Here is a 21,769-nt window from a genome sequence, read left to right as displayed (position 1 = left end):
AATATAAATACGAATCACTGTAATATACTTACAAAGTTCAAACATTACAAAAAATGCGTCTTGAAACGTAGATTTATGGAATTGTTTTAATTGTTCAATTTATTGTAGAAATGATGTTAAATAAATGAGTAAGGACAAAAATCTGATTTCATGTTTAATAACCACTTACATTATCATAGTAATTTTTATATCTTTTTATATCAAAAAAATTAGAACGTTTTCCATAACACACATTATTCATATGTATCACATTTTATTCTAGTAGATGATCACAAATTAATTAATTTGCAAAAAAATATTTCCTTAAAAATAGAAGTTATTCCCTTTGTTAATATCGTTATACAGTATTAAACAGTAAATATTCCAAGTTAGAATATGAAAGATGCATTGTATATAATACAAATTGTGTGTTTGAGTCAGTAATTTTTACATAACATACACTTTTTCTATCTTTTTATACGGAAACACTTCTTTGGTTTTTGGACAAATTACAGTACCATTGTTTTCTTGAGCCATCTTTTCCAATGCCTAAAATAAAATATAGTAAGTTAATTTAGTAAATTAATAATTATGTTTTATAAGAAACAAGCTTATCTACTTGTTCTCCATATACATATCCATTTGGCATCATCATTGGTTGATTATATTCATTTAATGGTTTTCCACTAATACTACAGACAAGTCTAGACTGTGAACAATGAGCAAAAGGCAATGGAACAGCTAATTCGTTAAGAGCTTCATTGCATACTGGACAATTTGGATTTCTTCCTTCTTTGTTTGCACTATAACATTGAGGTGTTTTTAATGCCGATAAACCTGCCTGTAATGCTACTGTAAAAACACTTTGAGTTGCTAATTGGAAAAGTCTATAATTTTCATGCCTGAATTGCTCAATTAATCTATCCCATCTGTAAATATTATATTTTATAAATATACATGCCATATATTATAAGAATTAATAACATATAACTTAATAAATATACTTACCTCTTTTCATCTAACAAATCTTTATATGGACTAAGAGACGTATTTGCTGGAAATGCTAATTGTCCCATACAGCATTGTATTTCTTGCAATTGGTAATCATCGTAATTGGTAAAACATTTTCTAGCATGCTTGACAGCATCAAGCCTCCTATCCTGCCTTACTAACTCTATAAACTCTTGCACGCGCAAATTAAATTCCATAGTACTTCCTAATTTCCTTAACTTAGATCGATTGTCATAGCACCATCCAACACACCTTGCAGTTTCATGATTTGCTAAAGACGTTTCTACTTCCCTGGATACCATAAAAACATCTAAAAATATGAAACGAAACAAACAATATTATTCATATTCACAAAATACTGAGCAGCGTTAATATCGAACATACCTATGTTTGTTAAATCTCTAAGCTCGCTACTATCTGCTAATTTAGTTGCAGTTGTATAATAGCCTTTCCGAAGGAAATATTCTATCAGCATTCTATCAAGCCTTTGTCTCCGCCACTGATTCACAACACTCGGTGCGGTATTGGCGTGTTCTTTTAAATGTTCTAGACGTCTTTTGCAAACCATGCTTGCTTGCAACTCTTCTGTAATAGATTCGTGCGCCTTTCTCTTTAAGGTTTGAAGTTTCTCCACAACTCCACCTAATAATAGGCTCATCTCCCCAGCAGGAACAGAGGTTTTATTATCCTTTATTAATTCATTAGCTGCTGTTTGTACGTATGAAGCTTCCCTATCTATGACCTTTTGTGCTAACCGAAATTTTTTGTTGAGGAGTTCATAAGGAACCTAAGAACACGATATTGCGCATTAATTTATTAATATAAATGGTAACAGGATCTCCGTATATTTAAATATAATAAAGCTCATGAAGTTAGTACAAAATAGCGCAAGTCTCGTAAATGATAAAGAACTGTCAAAGATCTCGAACGTTTCTAAGGAATTTATGTAGATGAACAAAAAGATCATAACACAATTACAAAAGTATTAAGTACCTTTAACGTTGGGTATTCGAGGCTTTTAACGTCTGACATATTGGTTATGCTCAAACAACGCGAAATGTTATACTTAAAAATTGGAAGAAAATTATATTTATTATGTCAGAGCTAATACACTTTACTATTATGTATCATAGTTATTCATCTCTTTTTGTACAAATTGCGGATATAAGCACAGAATGATGAATACAACTAATTTGACACTCTACTATTTTCAAGAATGGTGAAAGCTCTTGCTCTATTTTAATAGAGATAATTATCATTTTGTTTACGCATGATAAAAACGTTAGTATTATAACGTTACAATAGATGGCTCTATTAACGATAGAAATAAGGGATGATCCTCAGACTAAATCATGTGACTGAACCTGACTCAACTATTTGTTACCAATTAAAGAATTTATTGTTGTTTCTATCAAAGTAGGATTTATTTTGCGATTTTTTTATAGCGGCGAAGGAAATTACGGTACCCGTAATACCAGTGCAAAAGATCTTGCCATTTATCTTTACGTTAATAATCTTATTTAACGTATGTATTATATCTTATTCTTGCCAATGATTCTTGGCGTTTTTGATTGGTCACTGGAGCGGATTAATTTTTGGTTTTGACCAATCGCGAAATTTGAACGTGTAACCCGAGTGCAACGTAACTGAATAGAAAATGCTAATAACGTACGCGTAATTGAATGTTTTGGAAATGTGATGTGCAGCTTTTCCCTCGCAAAGTGTACAAGATTTTATACAAAGGTGAGCTTTTGAAAAATTCTTTATTACGATCTCCGGTTTCAGTTAAATAATCGTAATCTTAAACAATCACATGTGCATCCCTCATAAAAAAAATTTATTTCGATTATTCGCTAATATTAACATGTTATTTCCATACTTTTTAATTTTAAATGCTAATTAAATAGAAAATTTTTATGGATTCTTTCCATTACAAAAGCGTATAAATTTCTCGTAAACATTAAATAATTCAAATGCATGATATCAGGATGAAGAAGCTAATGGCCCTGTAACAAAACTAATTCTGCTTATAAATATAAAATCAACACATTTTTCATCTGTGATTAGATATAACGATAAGTAAAATTTTGAAAATCAGATTATTTTGAATAAAAGATTTTTGGAAATTGTTGGAAAAATTCGGCGGATATTTAACTTAACCGTTCGGTAGAGGCTTCGAAAAGGATCGGCGATATTCGGGTATGTTCGGCCGGTGACGGAGAGCATCGGTGGCGCGCGCGAGTCACTCGGATGGCCGGGGGCCGCCATTTTCCTCCAGCGAGGGAGACAGTCGCGAACGTAGTTCCGCGCATTGTCGACCAATTTTTTCGTCGAATCGAGAGATTTTCGGTAAGAACTGGGGCGTCGGGCGGGCGCGTGTGACCCCAGAGCCCGTATCCGAGCGAGTATCGTTCCACGGGAGGCTCGAAGTCACCCGTGGACGCCGCGAGAACCGTGTGAATTGTAATACAGAGTCAAGGCGCCGCGCTTATACCCCCGATCGAGACACAATCGTAAGAACGCCGTGTGAGAGAGTGAATAGTTTGGTGTTCGCAGTGTAGCCGGTGAAAATACACGAGTACCCAGGAGTACCGTGGACCAAGGAATACTGGGAGAATCGCCTCCGACAGGTTAGTCAGTGTTTTTCTCACGTAGATCGCGCCGCCGAGAGGCTCAGTATACGCCGTGTGCGTCGCTCGCGCGGCCCCTGGTGTGCACGGTGCATGCGTGCACACACGCACCGGAGAAAATTCCGCGGGTTCGTGCGTGTGTATTTGTATGCGTTTCTATCTTCCGTCTCTACTCTGAACGTACCAATACAGTGCATACATAGTTCTTCGTTTAACCGTCCCACCGTCTCTCTATATGTATATGGCGAATGTATGACACTTAGTGTGCGAGTGTGCTGGAGTAGTGTGATATGGCGGGAGACGCCGCGCCAGCAACGGCCACGCGCCTTTCTTTTTATTCAGCCCTCCGCTCTCGCCACTGGCCCGATTATTCTATCTTTTCTCCTCTTTGTACCCATACTTTTCGACTCTTAAAAACTTATACAGAGTTTTCGACTCGTGCCTCGCAAGACCCGAACTATTCGACACTTAAATACTTTCTTTTCCACTGAATTGTGTGTAATCGTATCTTGACGTTGACCTTCGGCAACGCTTCAACCTTTCCGATGAAACGTTACATGTTCGTGCTTCTCACATTTCCCTCGGTATACTTATTTGTATGTATAGACGCGTAACATCCTTTACTATAATATGCAAGTTCATTACAATATGTTAATTTTTCGAGTAGGATTCCAATGGGTAATTAAACGTCTTATCTGTTTTATCACGGCACGTAAGGAGTATAATAACGGTGCTTGTTCGAAATAAATCTGCACCGGTTAAATTACCGCGTGGAACGAATCGTACGATTTTCCTTCGATTTATGGTTACGCTATAAAACGCACGTGCGAACCAGGCGAATTTTCTGACATATCAGACGAGTATGAAAATTGTTATGAATTATTACTAGGTGGCAGCACTTTGCGCTGTATGCTTTGAAATTTCATTTATGAAAAGAAACATTCGCAGGGAATTTTCAATCTTCGTCCATCTGTGTATGCACAGGTACTTACACGTATCTGAGAACTCGGTCGAATCAAGTTCGCGTGATGTTCCCTCTTTACATTTTAATAAATCACGTTACTGGAAATGTTTGATTTGCCGTTCGAAGAGCATGTCGGAGGAGCGAAATGCCTATGGTGCAGTACAGTCTGATGTAAATCATTTATTCTGCTAAGTGTACGTATCATGCGACTGACCGCCATTTGGATAGACGGTTCTAGAATATCATTCATTTGTATCTCTCGCTCCTTCCGTCGACAGCCTGTCTTCTCCATATCTATTTATCTCGTGATATACACCATATTAATGTGTTTTGCGTTTTTCACGCGAGAGACTTACATACGCACACGCTCGCTATCCCAGAGAATTTTCTTAAGCGAGAACATAATTTAGGAACGCGTTTACACGCGTCGCTAATTACCGCACCACGTTCGTGCTACAAATTAGCATCCTCCTCAGAGTTCGAGCGAACTTTTGCGAAAACGATTATCATTCGTGCTTGTGGGTGACACCGCGAACGCACTTAGTGGTTCTCAACTTTTTCCGTCCTGTTTCCTGGTGTCCCGCTGTTGTCGCGTGAATCTTTTATACGTGTTCGTGCAACCCGCATCCTTTGATTGATTTGATATATCGCTTGCTTCTCTTACAATACAATGTTTTAGTGTTCACAACTAATATAACGAACTTGATTAATTTTAAAAGTTTGTCGATCTTTTCCATCTATCCTCAATTTTTTAATTAGTTTTAGTCGTTTCTTTTACCATTTTCTAATTAAAAAAAAAAAAAAAAAAAAAAAAAAAAAAAAAAAAAAAAAAAAAAAAAAAAAAAAAAAAAAAAGTTTTTCTTAATTTTGTGAAGTAACGGAAAGTAGATACGATAAAAAAGAATAATCGTGTTATTTTATTTCTTTTTTTGAGAAAGATTATAATACGAACACCAATTAAGTATTAATTATATTGGTCCTTCCGTGGTTTAATAACTTGATAAAATTTTTGCAATTATTATTTATTAAAAAATAATATACAAAAGGGATATTTATAAATTAAAAATGACATAACCACGAAGTTTACATAATTGGATTTTCGTGCATGCATAAGTGAAGTTGAAAAATATTTTGTAACATAATCAAAATGCCACTTACACTTCAACTTCAACACACGCACTGGTTTGGTTTTTCCACGAGTTCGATGTTCTTGTCTGGACTTGGTTAACAAGCTTCCGTTCGAAACGATAAAGCATGCTAACGACCTACTAATCTGAAATGCGTAGGGTTCGAACGACTGCAAAATATTAGAAGCGTGACATCGCGTTTTCCGATGAGAAACAACACCTAACAGTGTAATAATAATATTATACAAACAAAATGAACACGATGAAAGAAGAAAAAGGGAAGAGAATGATGGGGAATGAAAGAAATACTTTTTGGTGTTTGTGTGTACTGTAATGTGAAATACAAAATGTAGAAATGAAATGTAGAATGCGAAAGTAGTGGAAAATTTCGGTATGTACGCATAGTTCGATGGCTAATAGCAAGTCTTACAGGACGTCGGCGCCAAACGGTATGTTGGATTGCGTAACTTTCGCCGAATTTAACGCGAATATGGAACGAACGCGTCGCGTACGTTTCCCTTATTTCGTTTCACCGCGCCGGTGCGCGCGCCACATGCACGGGTAACTTATTCATCGTTGATTGTGTCGGTATTTAAACGAGCTCCTGTTCTGGCCTTACGTAATTTGCTGAACGCGGAGAGCAGCGGGTATACACGCGCTCGGTTGCTTATTCAGCGATGTTGTGACCTGTATTCACGTCGCGACACTTCTGTTTCTTTTTACTAGAAACCCACTCACGGCTGGCCGTGTGTATGCGCGCGGCATCGCGCGTATATTTACGTTTTCCTCGTTGGCGCCGCGTAAATCCATCTCCTGCAATCGTCCAGGAGAAAGGAAACGGGAAGGCGTTATCCTTCGAGAAAGTTAAGTCGTTCTCAGTTTAACGAAGGAGGTCGGTTTTCGCGCCACCGTCACTGACCAATCGCGTTTTTCCTTTATTTAGGCCCTCTCGGTTCCCAAGAATATCTTTGCTGTCCGCCTAACGTCTCCCTTTCTTTTTCTGCGTTCTCTTTGCTAATTGCCTGACAATTGGTACCTCACGATATATATTTATTCTAATATATATAGTATTTATTATGACAGAATGTTACTTTGTAAATATCGACTATAATTCGGTTGTTTGGTTTCGTCAAGTAGTAGATCGATAGTAGTCTTCTTCTTAGTGCTTGTTAACCGACGGTTGGACATAATCGGGTCATATATCGCGTTCAATTCGGTTAAGGAATATGTCGCGCGTTACGGGTCGTGGGACGGTGCGTGGCTTAGAATTTTTCTTGCCATTTGGTTTACTATTTATCGATGATTCATGGTTCATAGTGAACCACGAGGTCGTCGGAAGAATGAATTTGTTATTGTTTGTTCCAGACTCGGGTCGCACAGAAAGATACGTATGTTGCGATTATGTATCGCTCGAAAGCAACGTCATGTTATCTCCTAAACACGAAACTATCCGGTTAAATGTGCGACGCTGTCGCTTTCTTTTTACAAAACTATCTAGCTATAGTTACCTATTATTAAGCATCCGAAATAAGAGCAACGTTTCAAGCGTTTGTGAAATTTGTTTGATTATTGTTGCCTGTTTGTCGTATTGGCGTGTCGTATAACGCGCGCGCTCAGCTGAATCAGTTCGTTACACGACTTGCATGGTCTTCGATGGGATACAGATGCGTCGCAGGAACACGTACCTATGTACCTCTTCAGAAATGTTATCGCCTGCACTGATAATGACGCGATAATGCGAAAAATGAACGAGTGTCGTATTTTCGAATCTTAAATTGCTCGAACGTTTGTAGTTAAATCAGAAGTACCATTACGGATAATCGATTTCCGATTTTTTTCCTTTTTAACGCAGCGATGGCTATTATTTTCATCGAAGGATAAACATTTATTTGGAAAATAAAAGTTTCAAAAAAATAAAACGTGCGGACAAGTATAAACAAGGATGCACGAGCGAAGTTTGTGTAGGCTTTGTTCTCTGTCGTCGCTCTTCCGTCATTTTTTGTCGCGTAATTAAAGCGTGAAATCGCCACGACGAGGAACGGGAGGAGAGATGACGAAAGCTGGCCAGATAAAGAGAGAGATAGCAGGATCGTCGAGAGGGGGGAGGAAAAAAGTGTCCCTGTCTCGTACGAGGCTCGGGTGGAACCAAACCGCGGCGGTTATTATCGATCTCTCGGCATCGTTACACTTCGTCCGGGATCCGTACAAGTGCGGTAAAAGGCACGAGAGAGTGGTTACGTCGATTGTCCACGGGCTGCAGAGAGAAGCGGCGCTCTACAGGCTGTTTCTAAAATAAACGACCAAAGCTTTTCGAGTGCGTTTTGTTTACCTTCACGATGGGGGACAGATCCCACGTTCACAGCCGCGGAAGTGACTTTTTTTTTTTTTATAGGTCGCAGTCATTTTTTGTTCGTTACAGGGATTTTTCTGATTTAGAAGAAAAACATACTGAATTTCTTTTTATAAAATCACTGTGAATACTTACTTGTATTCCCGAATGTATGTCCCGAATTCGTTTAACGAGTTGAATAGAGTATAATTTTAGCTAGTCGTTTACTAAATACTCGTTTATAACAACAAAATATTTGTTGATATTTATGAAAGTGGTTTACAAACAATTAAGGACAATTTACCTTATCTTACAGAATGTATTTTGGGGTTACCTATATTACATGGACATGATAGGAATATGTGACCTCAGTTGACAAGGTGAAACTGACCTTGAAATATCTGTGATTAATAGTCCTTGAAAAATCTCAAATAACTTTAATCTGGCCTACCACACCTAATCATACATAACTTATCTGCATTATAGTTACTCCGATTAGATTATTAACGGGTGCTGGTTAAGATCCAATTATGTGAATATATTATTTGTAGTCTCATTCACGAAGGTAGTTAAAGTTGTTCGTTTACACTGCTATCGTCGCCAATGTTCAAATTACATCCTAGTTTCGCGTGACAGAATTCAAAGTAGCTTGAGAACGTGCGAGAAGTTTTCTGTTAGGAAAGAAAACCATTTCTAACCGTTAACGGTGAATACTTATTTCAATTTTAAACGCTTGCAAACTAGCCAGCTATCCTTGCAAACCTCTGTCGCAAACAAAAGATAGCCATAGCTCGAAAGGGAGTATTTCCCCTCCGTGTCCATGGGATCTTTTCCCATCCTCAAGGTGAACATCGTTAAGGCCCCCAGGAATTGGCTTAAACGAGAAATACAACTTATCGGATGACTACAATTACACAAAGCTTATGGGCATACCTATTTATATATTGTCATTCAAACTTTCCTCCAAGTTGTCTTCTAAGAGATACTACTTATGTAAGGAAGTGAGGTAACTGTAAAAATCATAGAGTGTGCATGTAACGTTAAATTAGCATTGCATCGGTTTAATAAAATTGAAAAATACAGATTATATTTTTTATATGGAAACTTACCTTAATATGAATTTAAAAATAAAGCTCGACGAACTATTTTACGTTAACAAAAATGACAATGGATATTTATTCTATTTTTTAATCATAAAATTTTAGAAATTTTATTAGAAGTAATCAGATTATCCTATTAGATCCGAAATGCTTTTCTCTCTTTTAGAACACCCTATATACATAAATGTATCGTCAAGTCAAAACACGTACGTATCGTTTAAACGATTAGCGTAGTAGTCTCTGTTCTATAGTAAGCACGAACAGTTCATCTTGTCCCGTTATGGACGAAACGTTTATGGTAGTGTAGTAGTATACACATCCAAAATTTGTTCGCTCATTTTAGAAGCGCTGTATATATCCGATCGTTCCGTAGAAATTTCAATGTAACAGCCTAAGTGGCATGTGGATGAGTGCACGACAAAGAGGGAAAGGGAGAGCGAAAGAACGGTCTGGTCGGTTGTAACAGGTGCCCCCACCCGTTCTCTTGTTGCCCTTACTCTCCTTGCCTCGATGCCTCTCTTCTCCCGCAGCACTGTTCTCTTCAGGTTTGCCCTGTTCATCCTGTGTGTATATCTTATAACGTTTCCTATCTTCTTTCTCTTCGTCGTTACTTAGCCTCTTTTATGTAAGGCTAGCAAACTGACCTGACTCAACTATTGGGTATGCTATACTTCTCTCAGGGGAGAGAGACGAGCTATAGGTTTCTCCTCCTCTTTTCGGTTTCGTCGCTCAAGTTTCGTCGAGCATGAGGACGAGGCTTTCCGTTAGATGTCGTGTAATCAAAAATCTGCACGATAGAGGGCACGTTTTTCGCCGTTTGCTGCCAGTTGTATGCGATTCGGACAGATAGTAATTTTACCGGATATGTTGACTTGAAGCTTTTCATTACAATTGTATTCATGTAGAAGGATGATAACTTGTCTCATAGTATCATATGCATTGAATATACGAGTGTTTTCTTAATTTCAGTACGATTGAAAAGAACATAGAAATACTATTTATAAATTAGTCGATTAAAAGAGGTATTTTCATTTAGGATATTAGAGCGCAGAAACCTACAGAAAGAGAAACGTTTATAAATCCGAGATTGGACCCAATGGCATTTTTTTCTCCACTACTAAGTGCCCCGGTATCGCTCGCAAATGGTATTCGATAGATACTAGAGCGTGTCGTACAGATTCGAGAAAAAGATATATGACAATTTCTATGCGAGCAGCCAGCGGAACGTTGGAAACTGTTTCGTATGCACCCTGATTTCTTTTCGTCATGGGCCGCTTCTTCTTGTACAAATAATCGAGAATAGGGAAAAGCGTAATTACTGCTATGCTATTCAGGCTACAGGCAATCGATTTCTACAGTGCCTGTACAATGGAATGAAAATATAGATATTGCTATTCGTTTCTGCCAGTCTTGCGGAAAACGGACATGGATAGCTATAATAATAGATAAATGCACATGTATTACGTAAATAACGTGGAACAATGCGTCTGGAACACGCAAAAGAAACGACGTCATTGATCATACTTGCAACAAATTGGTTATTTGTAATCGTGCAAATACGTCCCATATATTCTAATACGCATTTAAGGATTATTACCAATGTTTCTTCTTCAAATTATCGACTATGCTTTAGTATTTAATCATTTAGATCACTCAGATATCGAGATGTAATTGGTTAGATAGTAACGGACGCGTATCATGTATCTCCGTATTCATTGCTCAGTCAAAGAAGGTCCCCACAGTACGCTGTACATAACTACGGTCGTTGGAATATCTTCCAGTAAATTGACCAAGCTAAATATACTATACGCGTATATACCTGGAAATGTCTGAAATACTTCAGATTACAGGAATCGCGCTATAAACGAGATAAAACAAATAGAGATACGGCTGCTACGTGAATATTGGATAGTGGGGGGGGGGGGGGGGGGGGAGAGAAAAGGTGTGGATCGTTCGAAAGAAATATACAAAGTTAAGAAAACGAAACTCGTCGTTGTCGTCATTGAGGTGATGTAGTCCGAACGTGAAGTACGACCCTAGGATAATGGGGGTAGCACATCGCCATTGTAAACAGACTTGGAAGCAGTAAGCAGCTCCGGGATTTAGTTCGATGTGTCGGAGGATGGGGACAGCGGGAGGTGGTTGGGCGAGACGGGGAGTCTGACGGTTGGGATGAGGAAAGCCGGAGAGTAGGGTGCCAAAGCGGGGCGAGGGTGAGAGGGGACGTGTCGTGAAGAGAGGGGCAGACTGTCGAGGGTGGGAAGTTGCCGAGACATCGATCGGGCCGGCCATTGCTTGCCACACTCCACTACTAGGAGTCAAGATGCCATATCCACTACGAGGAACTAAACTCCATGAAACTACTCTCTGCCGCTCTCTACGCACTTGTCCTAACCCGCTGTAACTCTGTATAGGTGTGCGCCGCGCGCGCATAGGTCGAGCTGACGCGACGAACGTTGGGGACGATCACACAGCAGAAAGAGAAAGGGGTAGGGAGGGCAGAGAGAGAGAGAGAGAGAGAGAGAGAGAGAGACAACGGGAAAGGAGGCAAAAGAGCGACGGGGAAGACACGAGAAGCAAGTTTTATGTCCTCTGCGTACGTATTACGTAGCAAGCACGCACGTAGGTGTACATGGGCACATCCACGAGAAAATAAGTGTACGCGGGACTCACTCATCGGTGCTGCTGCTGCCGCTGCTGCTGCTGCTGCTGCTTCCATGCTGGTGAATCGCGCGCATAGAGGAGAGAGAGAAAATCGTTTGTATATACTTGCGGCCCCGTGAGGTCGCTTTTATACGCGTACTCTCTCACATACTTGAGCCGTTCTCGGACGTTCTTACGCGGGGACGCCAGCGAGCGTGAAGTAAGTTATAAATTGGCCGCTCTAATACGTGGACGAACTTGTTCTCCATGTAACCGTTGCGCCTAATGGGTTATAGGTCATTACGCTTCGCTAATGGATTATCATTTCTCTAGGAGTTATTAGTCCTTCCTTGCTCGATTGATTTGAGATATTGTGCTAATCAACGCGTCGAGCGCGTACAATATACATAGATATATGTGTGTAAGTATTTGTGTATTTCTCCGAACGATGTGTTCTTTAGATTATCGTGCCTCTAGAAATCATTCGTTTCGCTGGATAGATCTCGCATGGGAAAATTTTGTCCTGACTGCGTTCGCGCTCAAATTAATTTAATATCTCGCTAAGTTTCTTCTTAACTAGAATTAGAACTACGAGGTTCTCAGCCCGAACCGGTTTCTTTGGAAATCTTGTCGTCGATTCGTTGAACTTTGCTGGATTTTCTTCAACGTATTTACAATAATAATGATTACTACTGAGCCTGTTCCTCTTCATTTTTTCTCTTGTATTTTTAATATATCCAGTGAAGCATAGTATGTAGTAGCAGCGTATGGAAGGTTTTACGAACAACTTTCTTTGTTTCTTTGGAAGTGATTTATTCCGTGAAGCGCGTCTAGAATGGGCGCGGAAACAATAAGAAAAGTTGTCGCGGTTTATGTGGAAAATTCTGATTCAGAGCGGAAGAGGATATAGGGAACCGTGAAGAAGGAGGGGTTGGCGAAGTCGACGGAGTGTATGTAACTTTGAAACTCAACAAGGGTATATTCATCGCGTTCCCCTACCCATGAATAGAAGGAGACACGAGCTGGCACATGTCTTCAGCCGCACTGGCATTGTTCTTTTTATGTATGCTTCTTGATCGAGTCCTTCTTAACCCGACCGCGCGGTGCAGTGGTGAGGCAGAGTTATGCGAATGGATGGATCTCTCGTACAAGAGATGCCGTAACAATTCTTTGCATCGTAATACTCGAACGGACCGCGACCGCGCGCGCGCACGGTCAGATCTGATTTAACGTCACTCGTCGGCCGGCATGGAGACGCTTAAAGGGATGTTAAACGGATGTTAAACGGTTTTGAGAAGCGTTCCGTGTGCTTCCACGAGTCGTTCCACTCGCCACCTGTCGGCCTCTCTCTGTCTTCAAGGTTTCAGATATGAATGCAACGAATGTGTGTAGTGACTCGACACGAGTCCGTGCTCTTGTACTTTCTCCCACGTACACTCTGTTGCACGCTTTTGCTCTGTAGGTTATTACTGGTTGAAAGTTTGAAGCGACGAACGATTGTACCGTCAGTTTACCGTCGTTGCTCCTATTATCGCTTTTGTTCAACGAACGTAACTGGCGACGCCTTTTGTCAGTGGCTAATTAAAAGTTTCCACCAACTTGGGAATCTTTAACGCTGAATTTTTCTGCTATCGCCGTTGTTCCTTTTGCGCGAACACGAACCGCGCGGCGCTTGAATGGATCCGTAACTCCTGCCGAGGAATAGTTTGCCAAGGTAAACGCCCAGGGACGATGCTGAAACGTAGCGAGCCAAATGTTTTCCAAGTTGACTCGCACAAACTCGAATACTACTCGCGCGAGCCGGGATGAGTCACTGGGTGAGCCGATTTGACTGTCACGGTGCAAAGGCAGCAAGTTATTAATGCGTGCACCTATATCGATCAGTGTTGTAAAAGAGGAGGCAGACACGGAGGTTCGTGCTTCGAGCGCACTTTGCATGTGCATCGACATTTGCAGAACCGAGTGCGATCTCAAGGCCGACGCGGCGAATGAATTTACAGAGTTCAACCATTTCTTGTTTCCTTATCTTGTTTTCTTATTGCTTTTTCCTTTCCTTAGTTATTCTGCTTTCTCTCGATCTTTTTTATTTTGCTGAAATTTTCGAAAAGTCATATTAGGGCTAATTTACAAATCCTTTTAGTTTTACGAAGAGAAGGAAGAAAATAATCGTTTTAGTATGTTACAAGAGCAAATATTAAATGAATTAACGGTACGGAAAAATTAGTCTTATCTTCGAAATAATTCGAGATGATTCATAGATATATAGTAATACTTCATGAATTGAATTTACATACTAAATAAGTATGTAAAAAAATATCGCGTGAACATAAGCGGTATATACAATAATTTATAAGCTGTCGTTATTAAGAAAAACGTTAGGAGTAATTAATATGCTACCGTATTTTCTTTCAAACAAATTATCAACTGATTTATTGGTATTATCATAAATTATTTAATAAATAAGGATTTAATCTATTCTCTTTGACGAAGAATCAGTTAATTCAATATGATGGAGCAAAAACCATTTCAAAAATTTTCCACATAAATATATACATACTACATTCGATTTAACGCGTAGATATGTATGTCCTACGAAGTATTATCTTTCATTTCTATGAATCATCATACGTATCTTATGATCTTCAAATATATTATCTGTTTACTTAAAGATTTCTACCTACATAATCTCGTTATCAAATTATTATAAATAAATTATCTCACTTCTACTACTTTAAATAAGAGACGGTTCTTGCGCATTTCCAGTTGCATTTTCGAAATTTGTAAAAAATTTAAATTAAAAAGATAAAAGAAATTTTAATCCATGTAATAGCGTACAATTGTATAGCGTTCTCTAATAATTTCGCATTCTACATTCAAATGAATAGCAAGTGCCTTCTCTTGCTATTACAATAATTTAGTAATGATATACTTAATATATGTAATGTCAAAGATCGATATAATTTACTAGTTAATAATACTAATAAACTACTAATTGTTAATATTAGTATATTGACAAGTAATGAGTTGTTTGTTACAAGCTTTCACTGCACAAACAATTTTTACAATTCTATGTCGAATAATTTGCTAAGTTCGTTTGTAGAATTTTGCTTGTTTTACTATTTTATTAGACTTGTTATCCAAGAGAATTTATTAGTGAGAGCATTGATAACTTGCAAGTCGCGATTGGTAAAATTTTGCTGATAATGTTAGTTCAGTAGTGCAAGAAGTACCAGGAAATAACGTTTGCGTAACGTCGAAATCATTTACAATTTAGTTAAAACGCCTAAATACGAAACTGCTTGTTTTCCACGTCTGAATAATTTTTTGCTCCAAAAAATTATTGGCGCAGGAAAGTTCTTTCCCTCCGTTTGGCCAGGAGAACGGTCGTAACTTCTTTTCAAACTATGTACATACATACATGAACCCTGAAAGCTAAACCTCTTCGTAAGTACCGACTCGACCGGTTTCTTTTTTGCTCTGGCGTACCATCAAAGGAGGGACAGTACGCGGTTGATGCTGACTGGTGTCTGTTACAAAACGATGCTTACAAGCTCCTATACACGTACGTACGCGAAGAAAGGCAACGATGAACGCAAGCGAAACTCGCGCTTTCCTTGGAATCTCGTAAACTTCGTCTTGGAATTTCGATCGTTGCCTGCCACTCTGGCCGCGGGAGGGGGCAGAGTTCTCAGGGAAGTGGGAGAAACATCTTTCTTCCTGAAACGTTTCGTCGAAGTTTACGGGCTTTACCTAGCTGTTTCCAAGTCACTTTTACTTTTGACCATTTTCACGTGAAATTTTATACTGTGTTTTGAAATCTTTAACCGGTAGCAAAGGAATTCAATTTATAAATTACTGACCTTGAACTCTTATGCAGAAATATTACAAGAAATAATCACAAAGACTTATATCTAATAAAGTGTATCTTTTCAAAATGTTTAATCTTTTAACGATTCATATAATAATCTTAATTTTATATATACACCATACATATGAATCTCATGTATCGATCGTATTGATAATAGTCGTACGAAAAGGATGTCTTAATTACGTCATTTAAATTTAACAGCTCAAACTTTATATCCATGCGAAAGCTCAACAATTTATGCAAATCATCTTAAGAGCGACACTCTTAAGAACGGGCACATGAAACTGCTAAATTTTCTTCAAACACTCACAGCTCGAGGGAATATAAGCTCTGAAAAAAGAAGTCTTGCCCCTCGTATCCGCATCCGCGTGTACATACGTGAAAACGTCTCGTTCCAGCTGCAAAATGGATGGCCTGGGTCTGGGCCTAAATGGTTAGGCCGCAGATTGACGCGACCGGTGCACGGAGAGAGAGAGAGAGAGAGTAGCACAGAAGGCAAACGAGAGTGACACCGGTCGCGCGCGGGTCGATGTCAATCGATCGTCACGGCGAAACATCGTGACGAAAGTTTGCGGGAAAATGATAATTCCAAAACACATTGCTTATTCGTGGAGCAGCACCGTAGGAATGGATATAGAAGGAAGGAAGGAAGAATGGCCAAGACAGTAGGAAGCACGGGCGCGAGACGAAGGGAGAGACAGAGAAAGGGAGAAGGCACACGGCAGGAAAAGGAGAGAGGAGAGAGGATGGAGAGCAAGCCAGGCAGAGGCAGGCAGGCAACCAGGCTGGCAGGGCAGGCGTTGGAGAACCGAAGTTTCGCTTTAGGAGCGGAGAACTTAACTGAGTTAACTTTGCTGCCGAACCAAACTTTCCGCCAACTTTAAGTAGTCGCCTCTCCTCTTCTCCTTCTCCCTTTCCTCCTTCCCTTCCTGCCTTTCTACACTCATGGCCGTTCGCTCGTTGCCCGCTGGAGAGACGAACGTGGAGGCGGAAGGTACCAGAGCAACAGCCCCTCTCTTTACCCCTTTGCCGACCATTTCGTTGTGCCCAAGGATGAGAATGCCCGAACGCCGACACCGATACTCGTCATCATAATTGGACAAGTTTCTTCTGCTCCTTTCTCCATTCTAGTACTCGACAGATTTTTTACTGTTCTCTCTTTCACACACACACACACACACACACACACACACACACACACACACACACACACACACACGCACACGCACACCACCCCGTTTGCTTTGCTCTTTTTCGTTTTCGTTCGTTTTTTACATTTACAACTTAGAACAAACTCTCGCTCTCTTTTCAGGCACGGGTATTTATTTAAGCGTCTGTTGTTCGTTGCGCAGAGTACAACCGATTTTTGTTTCTACAAAGAGGAGGCCGCGTTGTCCTGTTTCACGATGGCTCGCAGATGGCGCGTCGATTTTTATCATCGTAATTGGACGAGTATCTTCTTTCGTGTTCTTTATTCTTATTTCGTCATTTGAACGAATTCCTTGTTTCGTTTGCATTTATCGATAAACATATATTGTTACAAGGAAAATTTATTCTTTGCAACGTGAAGATTGACTTTGGTTTTTGGTTAATTAAATGAAATTTCTGAGCATGTAGAGGAATTTTTTAAAAATTGATATTGATTTGTAACTGATAAATTTACGTGTGCATAATATACCGGATATATCCAAGAGACATGAGAGAAGTTAAAATATATATATATATATATATATATATATATATATATATATATATATATATATATATTCCTTCATTTAGAACAGTAATTAAAATAATGACGTGATTTGTGTTTAAAACTGACCTAAAATACGTATCTATTGGTGCTAACAATACATCGCTTTAAGAAGGTTTCCACGATGCCATATGCGTCATTATAACGAATGTTATCGCTAGTGCACTTTCCTAATAGACTTGTTTATTTTTAGCTCGCTATCAATGAGCATTCCTAACACCGAATTTCAAATAATAAAGATTTTGTTATACCGAAATGGTTTGATTCTAATTAACTCCTTATGCATATTAATAGAAATATTTATCACGGAATATTTAACACATCCGTCCTTTATAATATCGTTATATTGTATGACTTCAAGAAACAAGAATAAAAGATGCATGCACGTATCTTTTACAAATATATTAACACTCTTATTATATAATAACAGAAATCTGTGCTCAAAGTAAACATATAATGTAACTTAGCTTGACTTGCGATTAGTTAAATTTAAACTTAAGGATAATGCAATTCTTAATTAATTAATAGCTATATCTCCTTTTGTCTAATTACATATTCATAAGACGTGGCCGTATTCTTGAACGTTCACGCTGAAAAAGTTTCGTAGCGATCGTATTATTAATGAACCTTTGACTTAATTTATGGGATCCTTCTTGAATCTGAATACACCTCCTCTCCTTGCCGGTCGATATAAAAAAATTTGCCGCGATTATTATCGCATTGAAGTCGTTTGAATTTCACGTGTCACTAGCAAAAACCTAGTCACCTCTCCGCGCGGTAAGTTTTGAAACAAACTTTACTTTATCGTGGCTCGATTGTAGGAAGGGAGAGAGTTGGCAGGACGAGCTTCCCTCCCACCAACGGTTCTCCGCCAAGTAAAGTTGCTCCCAGGTTAGACAATAATTGGATAACTTCGCCCTCATAGCTCCCCATCCCACCGGCAGCTTCGTTGCCCCACCCTTGCTCTGCTTTTCCCCTCTCCTCCCTCATCTCCCTCATCTCCCTCACCTCCCTCACCATCCCCCTTCCTCTCCGTCACCCTTCATCGTTGTATCTGTAACTCGAAAAACTCTGTTGCACACTGAGATTAAGCTAAAGGGTTGAATTCGACCGCTTAGTCGAAACGTTCGTTCTAAAAGCTCGATGAATTTTTAACTCGTTCTGGAATATCTTTCGATAACTTTTGAGAAGCTTTCATTGCTCTAAGGAACATTGACAAGCGAACCTTATAAGTTGTAAACATTACATACAAGGTGATGCGTGGCTCCTCTAAGTACTTTGTTAATTGATAAAATTTTAACAAAACTTCATTTTATAATACAAATTTATATCATAAAAATCATCTAGAAAACAATAAAAATAAAAAAAAAAAAAGAAAAAGATAGATTTGAATGTTAGGTCTTGTAATATTTGTTTATTTGCTTACTCGTAAATGCGAGGAGGAAGTAAAGATTATAACTAACATAGTAACATTGGGTATATTTCATCATCGTAATCATTTATTCATGCGCGGAACTGTATAATAAATAAAAATGTTCTTTCGGAGCGCACTTCCTCGATACATTGCTCCTCCATGTTACGAACTGTACGTGTATTACGTATGATATACGTTGCCAGCTGTCGAACAAGGGCTTAATCTCGCTTCCTTGCCTCTCCTCCTTTTGATGATATGAGCTTGCATTTTCGCTGAGTTGGCACAACATGTGCCCAAGTCAAAGTGCTTGGGTTTGCACTCTACGTTAGTATCGCATCCTCGCTTTCGCTGAGGCCAGCAGCGATCTCATTTTGTAGCCTTCTCTGCGGACTGTGTTTCCGATTGCTTGTGTGTATTGACCCACAGATTAAACATTCTTAATGTGTATCATTTATCTTATATTAACCTTACCACATAGAATGTTTCTGCTACGGCGGGCCAACTACTATAAACTCACTGAACAAATCTCTGCGAGCACTTGTAACAAACGAGATCTCAATCTGTGTCGTTGAGTGTCAATGAAAAAGCTGAATGAGAAAAATAGTTGACATAACAGGCTAGAAAATTAGCATTATGGATTTATATTTATTAACGCGCTCTGAAAATTAATTGTAGGGTATGACGATAAGTGTATGATTGTTCGCAATTTCTTTAGTATAAAGCAGTTAAAGTAATGTAGAATTTTCTATTTCCGAACAGAGAAGAGAAGGTTGTTTGAATTGTAGTTCATCAGAGAATATTCTATAGTACTACACGGAAGTAGTACTAGTCTAGGTTATACCAATTGTCAAGAATACCATATTGAAGTACTTTGAAGAAAGTTTGATTCATTTTTGATGATCTTGGTTAATTGTCGTGTGGTGACGGCGTCTGACGAGGGCGCCACGTGTCAGTTTCTCTACTTTCTTATGGAACTTCGCTGGTTCAGCATTTTTCCGTTCCGCCATATAAAAGCACCGGGTACTAAATCGACTCTTATCGAACATATTTTCTGTTTTCGTATAGTTGCTTGCGTATTGATCATATTAGTAGATACCAAGATTCTGAGAACTGGAATTTATGAGTTACTAAGCAGTTAATCGGACATTAAGCGTGCAAATGCATCATGATTGGTTTACAATTGCTGCCGAAAATGGGCTGAAAACGTCGACCCACTAACCAAAGCCAGGCATTCTATTATCAGTTCCAAAAACATTTGCCCCAGCTAGTAATTTCGTTCTCGATACATGGTGTGTCCTGTGCAATAATTTTTACCGCTGTCTCACACCGAAGTGTAGAAAGTTCATACGCATTTTTGTTTGACATAACACCGACGTTATATTCTTGAAACTTCTTATATTTTCCAAGCGCTTCTATCACTGTTCTGGACACGCGTACTGCGCAGGTTAAGCCGGCGCGTTTCAAGGTAACCTAAAACATTCGGTTTCGTACACGCTGTTAAGTGTTTCGCTTTCTGTAAAATAAAGTAATGCTAAATTTTCTCACTTAACTGAGTACCAATATCTTGCCGAACTATTCATTGCATGATATTACATCCGTGAGTGAAATATTCGCAACCATACGTATCACATGGATTTCTTTTCTACGAAGAAATTCATGAAGGCGTCGAAATGTATGTTTATTGACCGAAGTTCGTACTTCATACGTATTGCGCTTTCTTTCTTAATATTTTAATTATTGAAGGTATAAATGTAATTGGCAACATTTTTTTTTTTTTTTTTTAGAAATTTTACCCTAAATTTTATCTTTTTATTATGTATAATTTATACATCAAATATTATAAAATAAATTCTAATACAATTTAGTTTTGTTTACGTTAACTGCAAAATATGTACGTATAGTTGATTACTACGAAATGATAAATAATTTTAATTCATTATTATTACTTAGTGGACTTTGTATAAGCGATATTTTAATTACTGTATTGCAACATCATACATTAATAGACATATTATTATGTTATGTATATAAGTATGGCAGGTTTCAAATGATTTATATCTTAAATGATATTTTATTTGAAATTTTCAGGAGACGGTGTTCAACAAGTCGTGATGCGTTGGGGGTTCGGCGGTCCTTGTCCAAAAACCGACCAGAGATCAGTGTTAGAGAAGCAATTTGTGTGACAAAGCATAAAAGTGCAAAACTGTATTTTAAGATATACTCAGAGGCTTCCTTGTCAGTGGACTGTAGGACTTCCTTGGAAGAAAGCAGACATTCTTAGTGACACTGAAAGTACAAGTGAAAAATATAAAAATTGGGGGGGCTGTTTGACCGATGGACAAACGGAAGATGATGCCCAAACGCCCTCGAATGGATAGCCTGAGGGGTCCCATTGCAAATGGACCCATTCAGACACGACCATTAGTGGCTTTGTTAGATGGTCGAGACTGTTCTATTGAAATGCCGATTCTCAAAGATGTTGCAACAGTAGCCTTCTGTGATGCACAGTCGACATCAGAAATTCATGAAAAGGTATGTTATCTATCTATAATGTGTATTCTGTGTTATTAAAATTTCTTTTGATTAAGAAACATCTTTTATTTTATTATTTATAATAATTCATCGAGATGTTACTATAACCTTCCTGTAGGTATTAAATGAGGCAGTAGGTGCACTAATGTGGCACACTATAATTCTGACAAAGGAGGATCTCGAGAAATTTAAAACATTAAGAATCATTGTTAGAATTGGATCTGGGGTGGATAATATAGATGTCAAGGCAGCAGGGGAACTTGGTATCGCTGTGTGCAATGTGCCTGGATATGGTGTTGAAGAAGTAGCTGACACTACTCTTTGTCTTATTCTAAATTTATATCGACGTACATATTGGTTGGCAAACATGGTACGCGAAGGAAAGAAATTCACAGGTCCAGAACAGGTAAGAATTTTGA

At 38.6% G+C, this 21,769-nt stretch overlaps 2 protein-coding genes and 3 long non-coding RNA genes across 11 annotated transcripts in view; 2 read left to right on the top strand and 3 right to left on the bottom strand.

Annotated features, from left to right (window-relative positions):
- Positions 1-141: 141 nt before the first annotated feature.
- On the bottom strand, positions 142-2,252 carry LOC126874127 (E3 ubiquitin-protein transferase MAEA). The gene is made up of 5 exons (XM_050635824.1): positions 1,984-2,252; positions 1,375-1,777; positions 988-1,300; positions 599-908; positions 142-528 (listed from the first exon to the last, which is right to left on the bottom strand). The coding sequence occupies exons 1-5, from the start codon at positions 2,020-2,022 to the stop codon at positions 427-429; spliced, it is 1,167 nt and encodes a 388-aa protein (XP_050491781.1). The 5' UTR covers positions 2,023-2,252; the 3' UTR covers positions 142-426.
- Positions 2,253-3,015: 763 nt separating this feature from the next.
- The window catches only part of LOC126874119 (C-terminal-binding protein), a 24,099-nt gene continuing 5,345 nt past the window's right edge, over positions 3,016-21,769 (top strand). The window contains exons 1-3 of one of the 7 annotated variants that reach the window (XM_050635793.1): positions 3,016-3,620; positions 20,907-21,350; positions 21,469-21,756. In XM_050635793.1, coding sequence (XP_050491750.1) covers positions 21,153-21,350; positions 21,469-21,756 — 486 coding nt within the window. In that variant the 5' untranslated portion in view covers positions 3,016-3,620; positions 20,907-21,152. Of the gene's footprint in view, positions 3,621-19,805; positions 20,284-20,326; positions 20,491-20,906; positions 21,351-21,468; positions 21,757-21,769 lie in introns of those variants that run through there. The other 6 variants (XM_050635795.1, XM_050635788.1, XM_050635794.1 and 3 more) reach the window with 6 other exon arrangements.
- Positions 4,786-21,769, top strand: part of LOC126874142 (uncharacterized) — a 24,460-nt gene continuing 7,476 nt past the window's right edge. Inside the window, exon 1 of the long non-coding RNA XR_007692668.1 lies at positions 4,786-5,438. This is a non-coding gene — a long non-coding RNA (uncharacterized LOC126874142). The remainder of the gene's footprint in view (positions 5,439-21,769) is intronic.
- Positions 14,578-17,293, bottom strand: LOC126874148 (uncharacterized). The gene is made up of 2 exons (XR_007692674.1): positions 15,962-17,293; positions 14,578-15,500 (listed from the first exon to the last, which is right to left on the bottom strand). It is a non-coding gene; the product is annotated as an uncharacterized LOC126874148 (long non-coding RNA).
- LOC126874147 (uncharacterized) lies at positions 18,884-19,568 on the bottom strand. The gene is made up of 2 exons (XR_007692673.1): positions 19,290-19,568; positions 18,884-19,208 (listed from the first exon to the last, which is right to left on the bottom strand). It is a non-coding gene; the product is annotated as an uncharacterized LOC126874147 (long non-coding RNA).

The sequence above is a fragment of the Bombus huntii genome, chromosome 15, assembly GCF_024542735.1.
Source record: "Bombus huntii isolate Logan2020A chromosome 15, iyBomHunt1.1, whole genome shotgun sequence".
Lineage (NCBI taxonomy): Eukaryota > Metazoa > Arthropoda > Insecta > Hymenoptera > Apidae > Bombus > Bombus huntii.
This window is presented reverse-complemented; position numbering and strand designations above follow the sequence as displayed.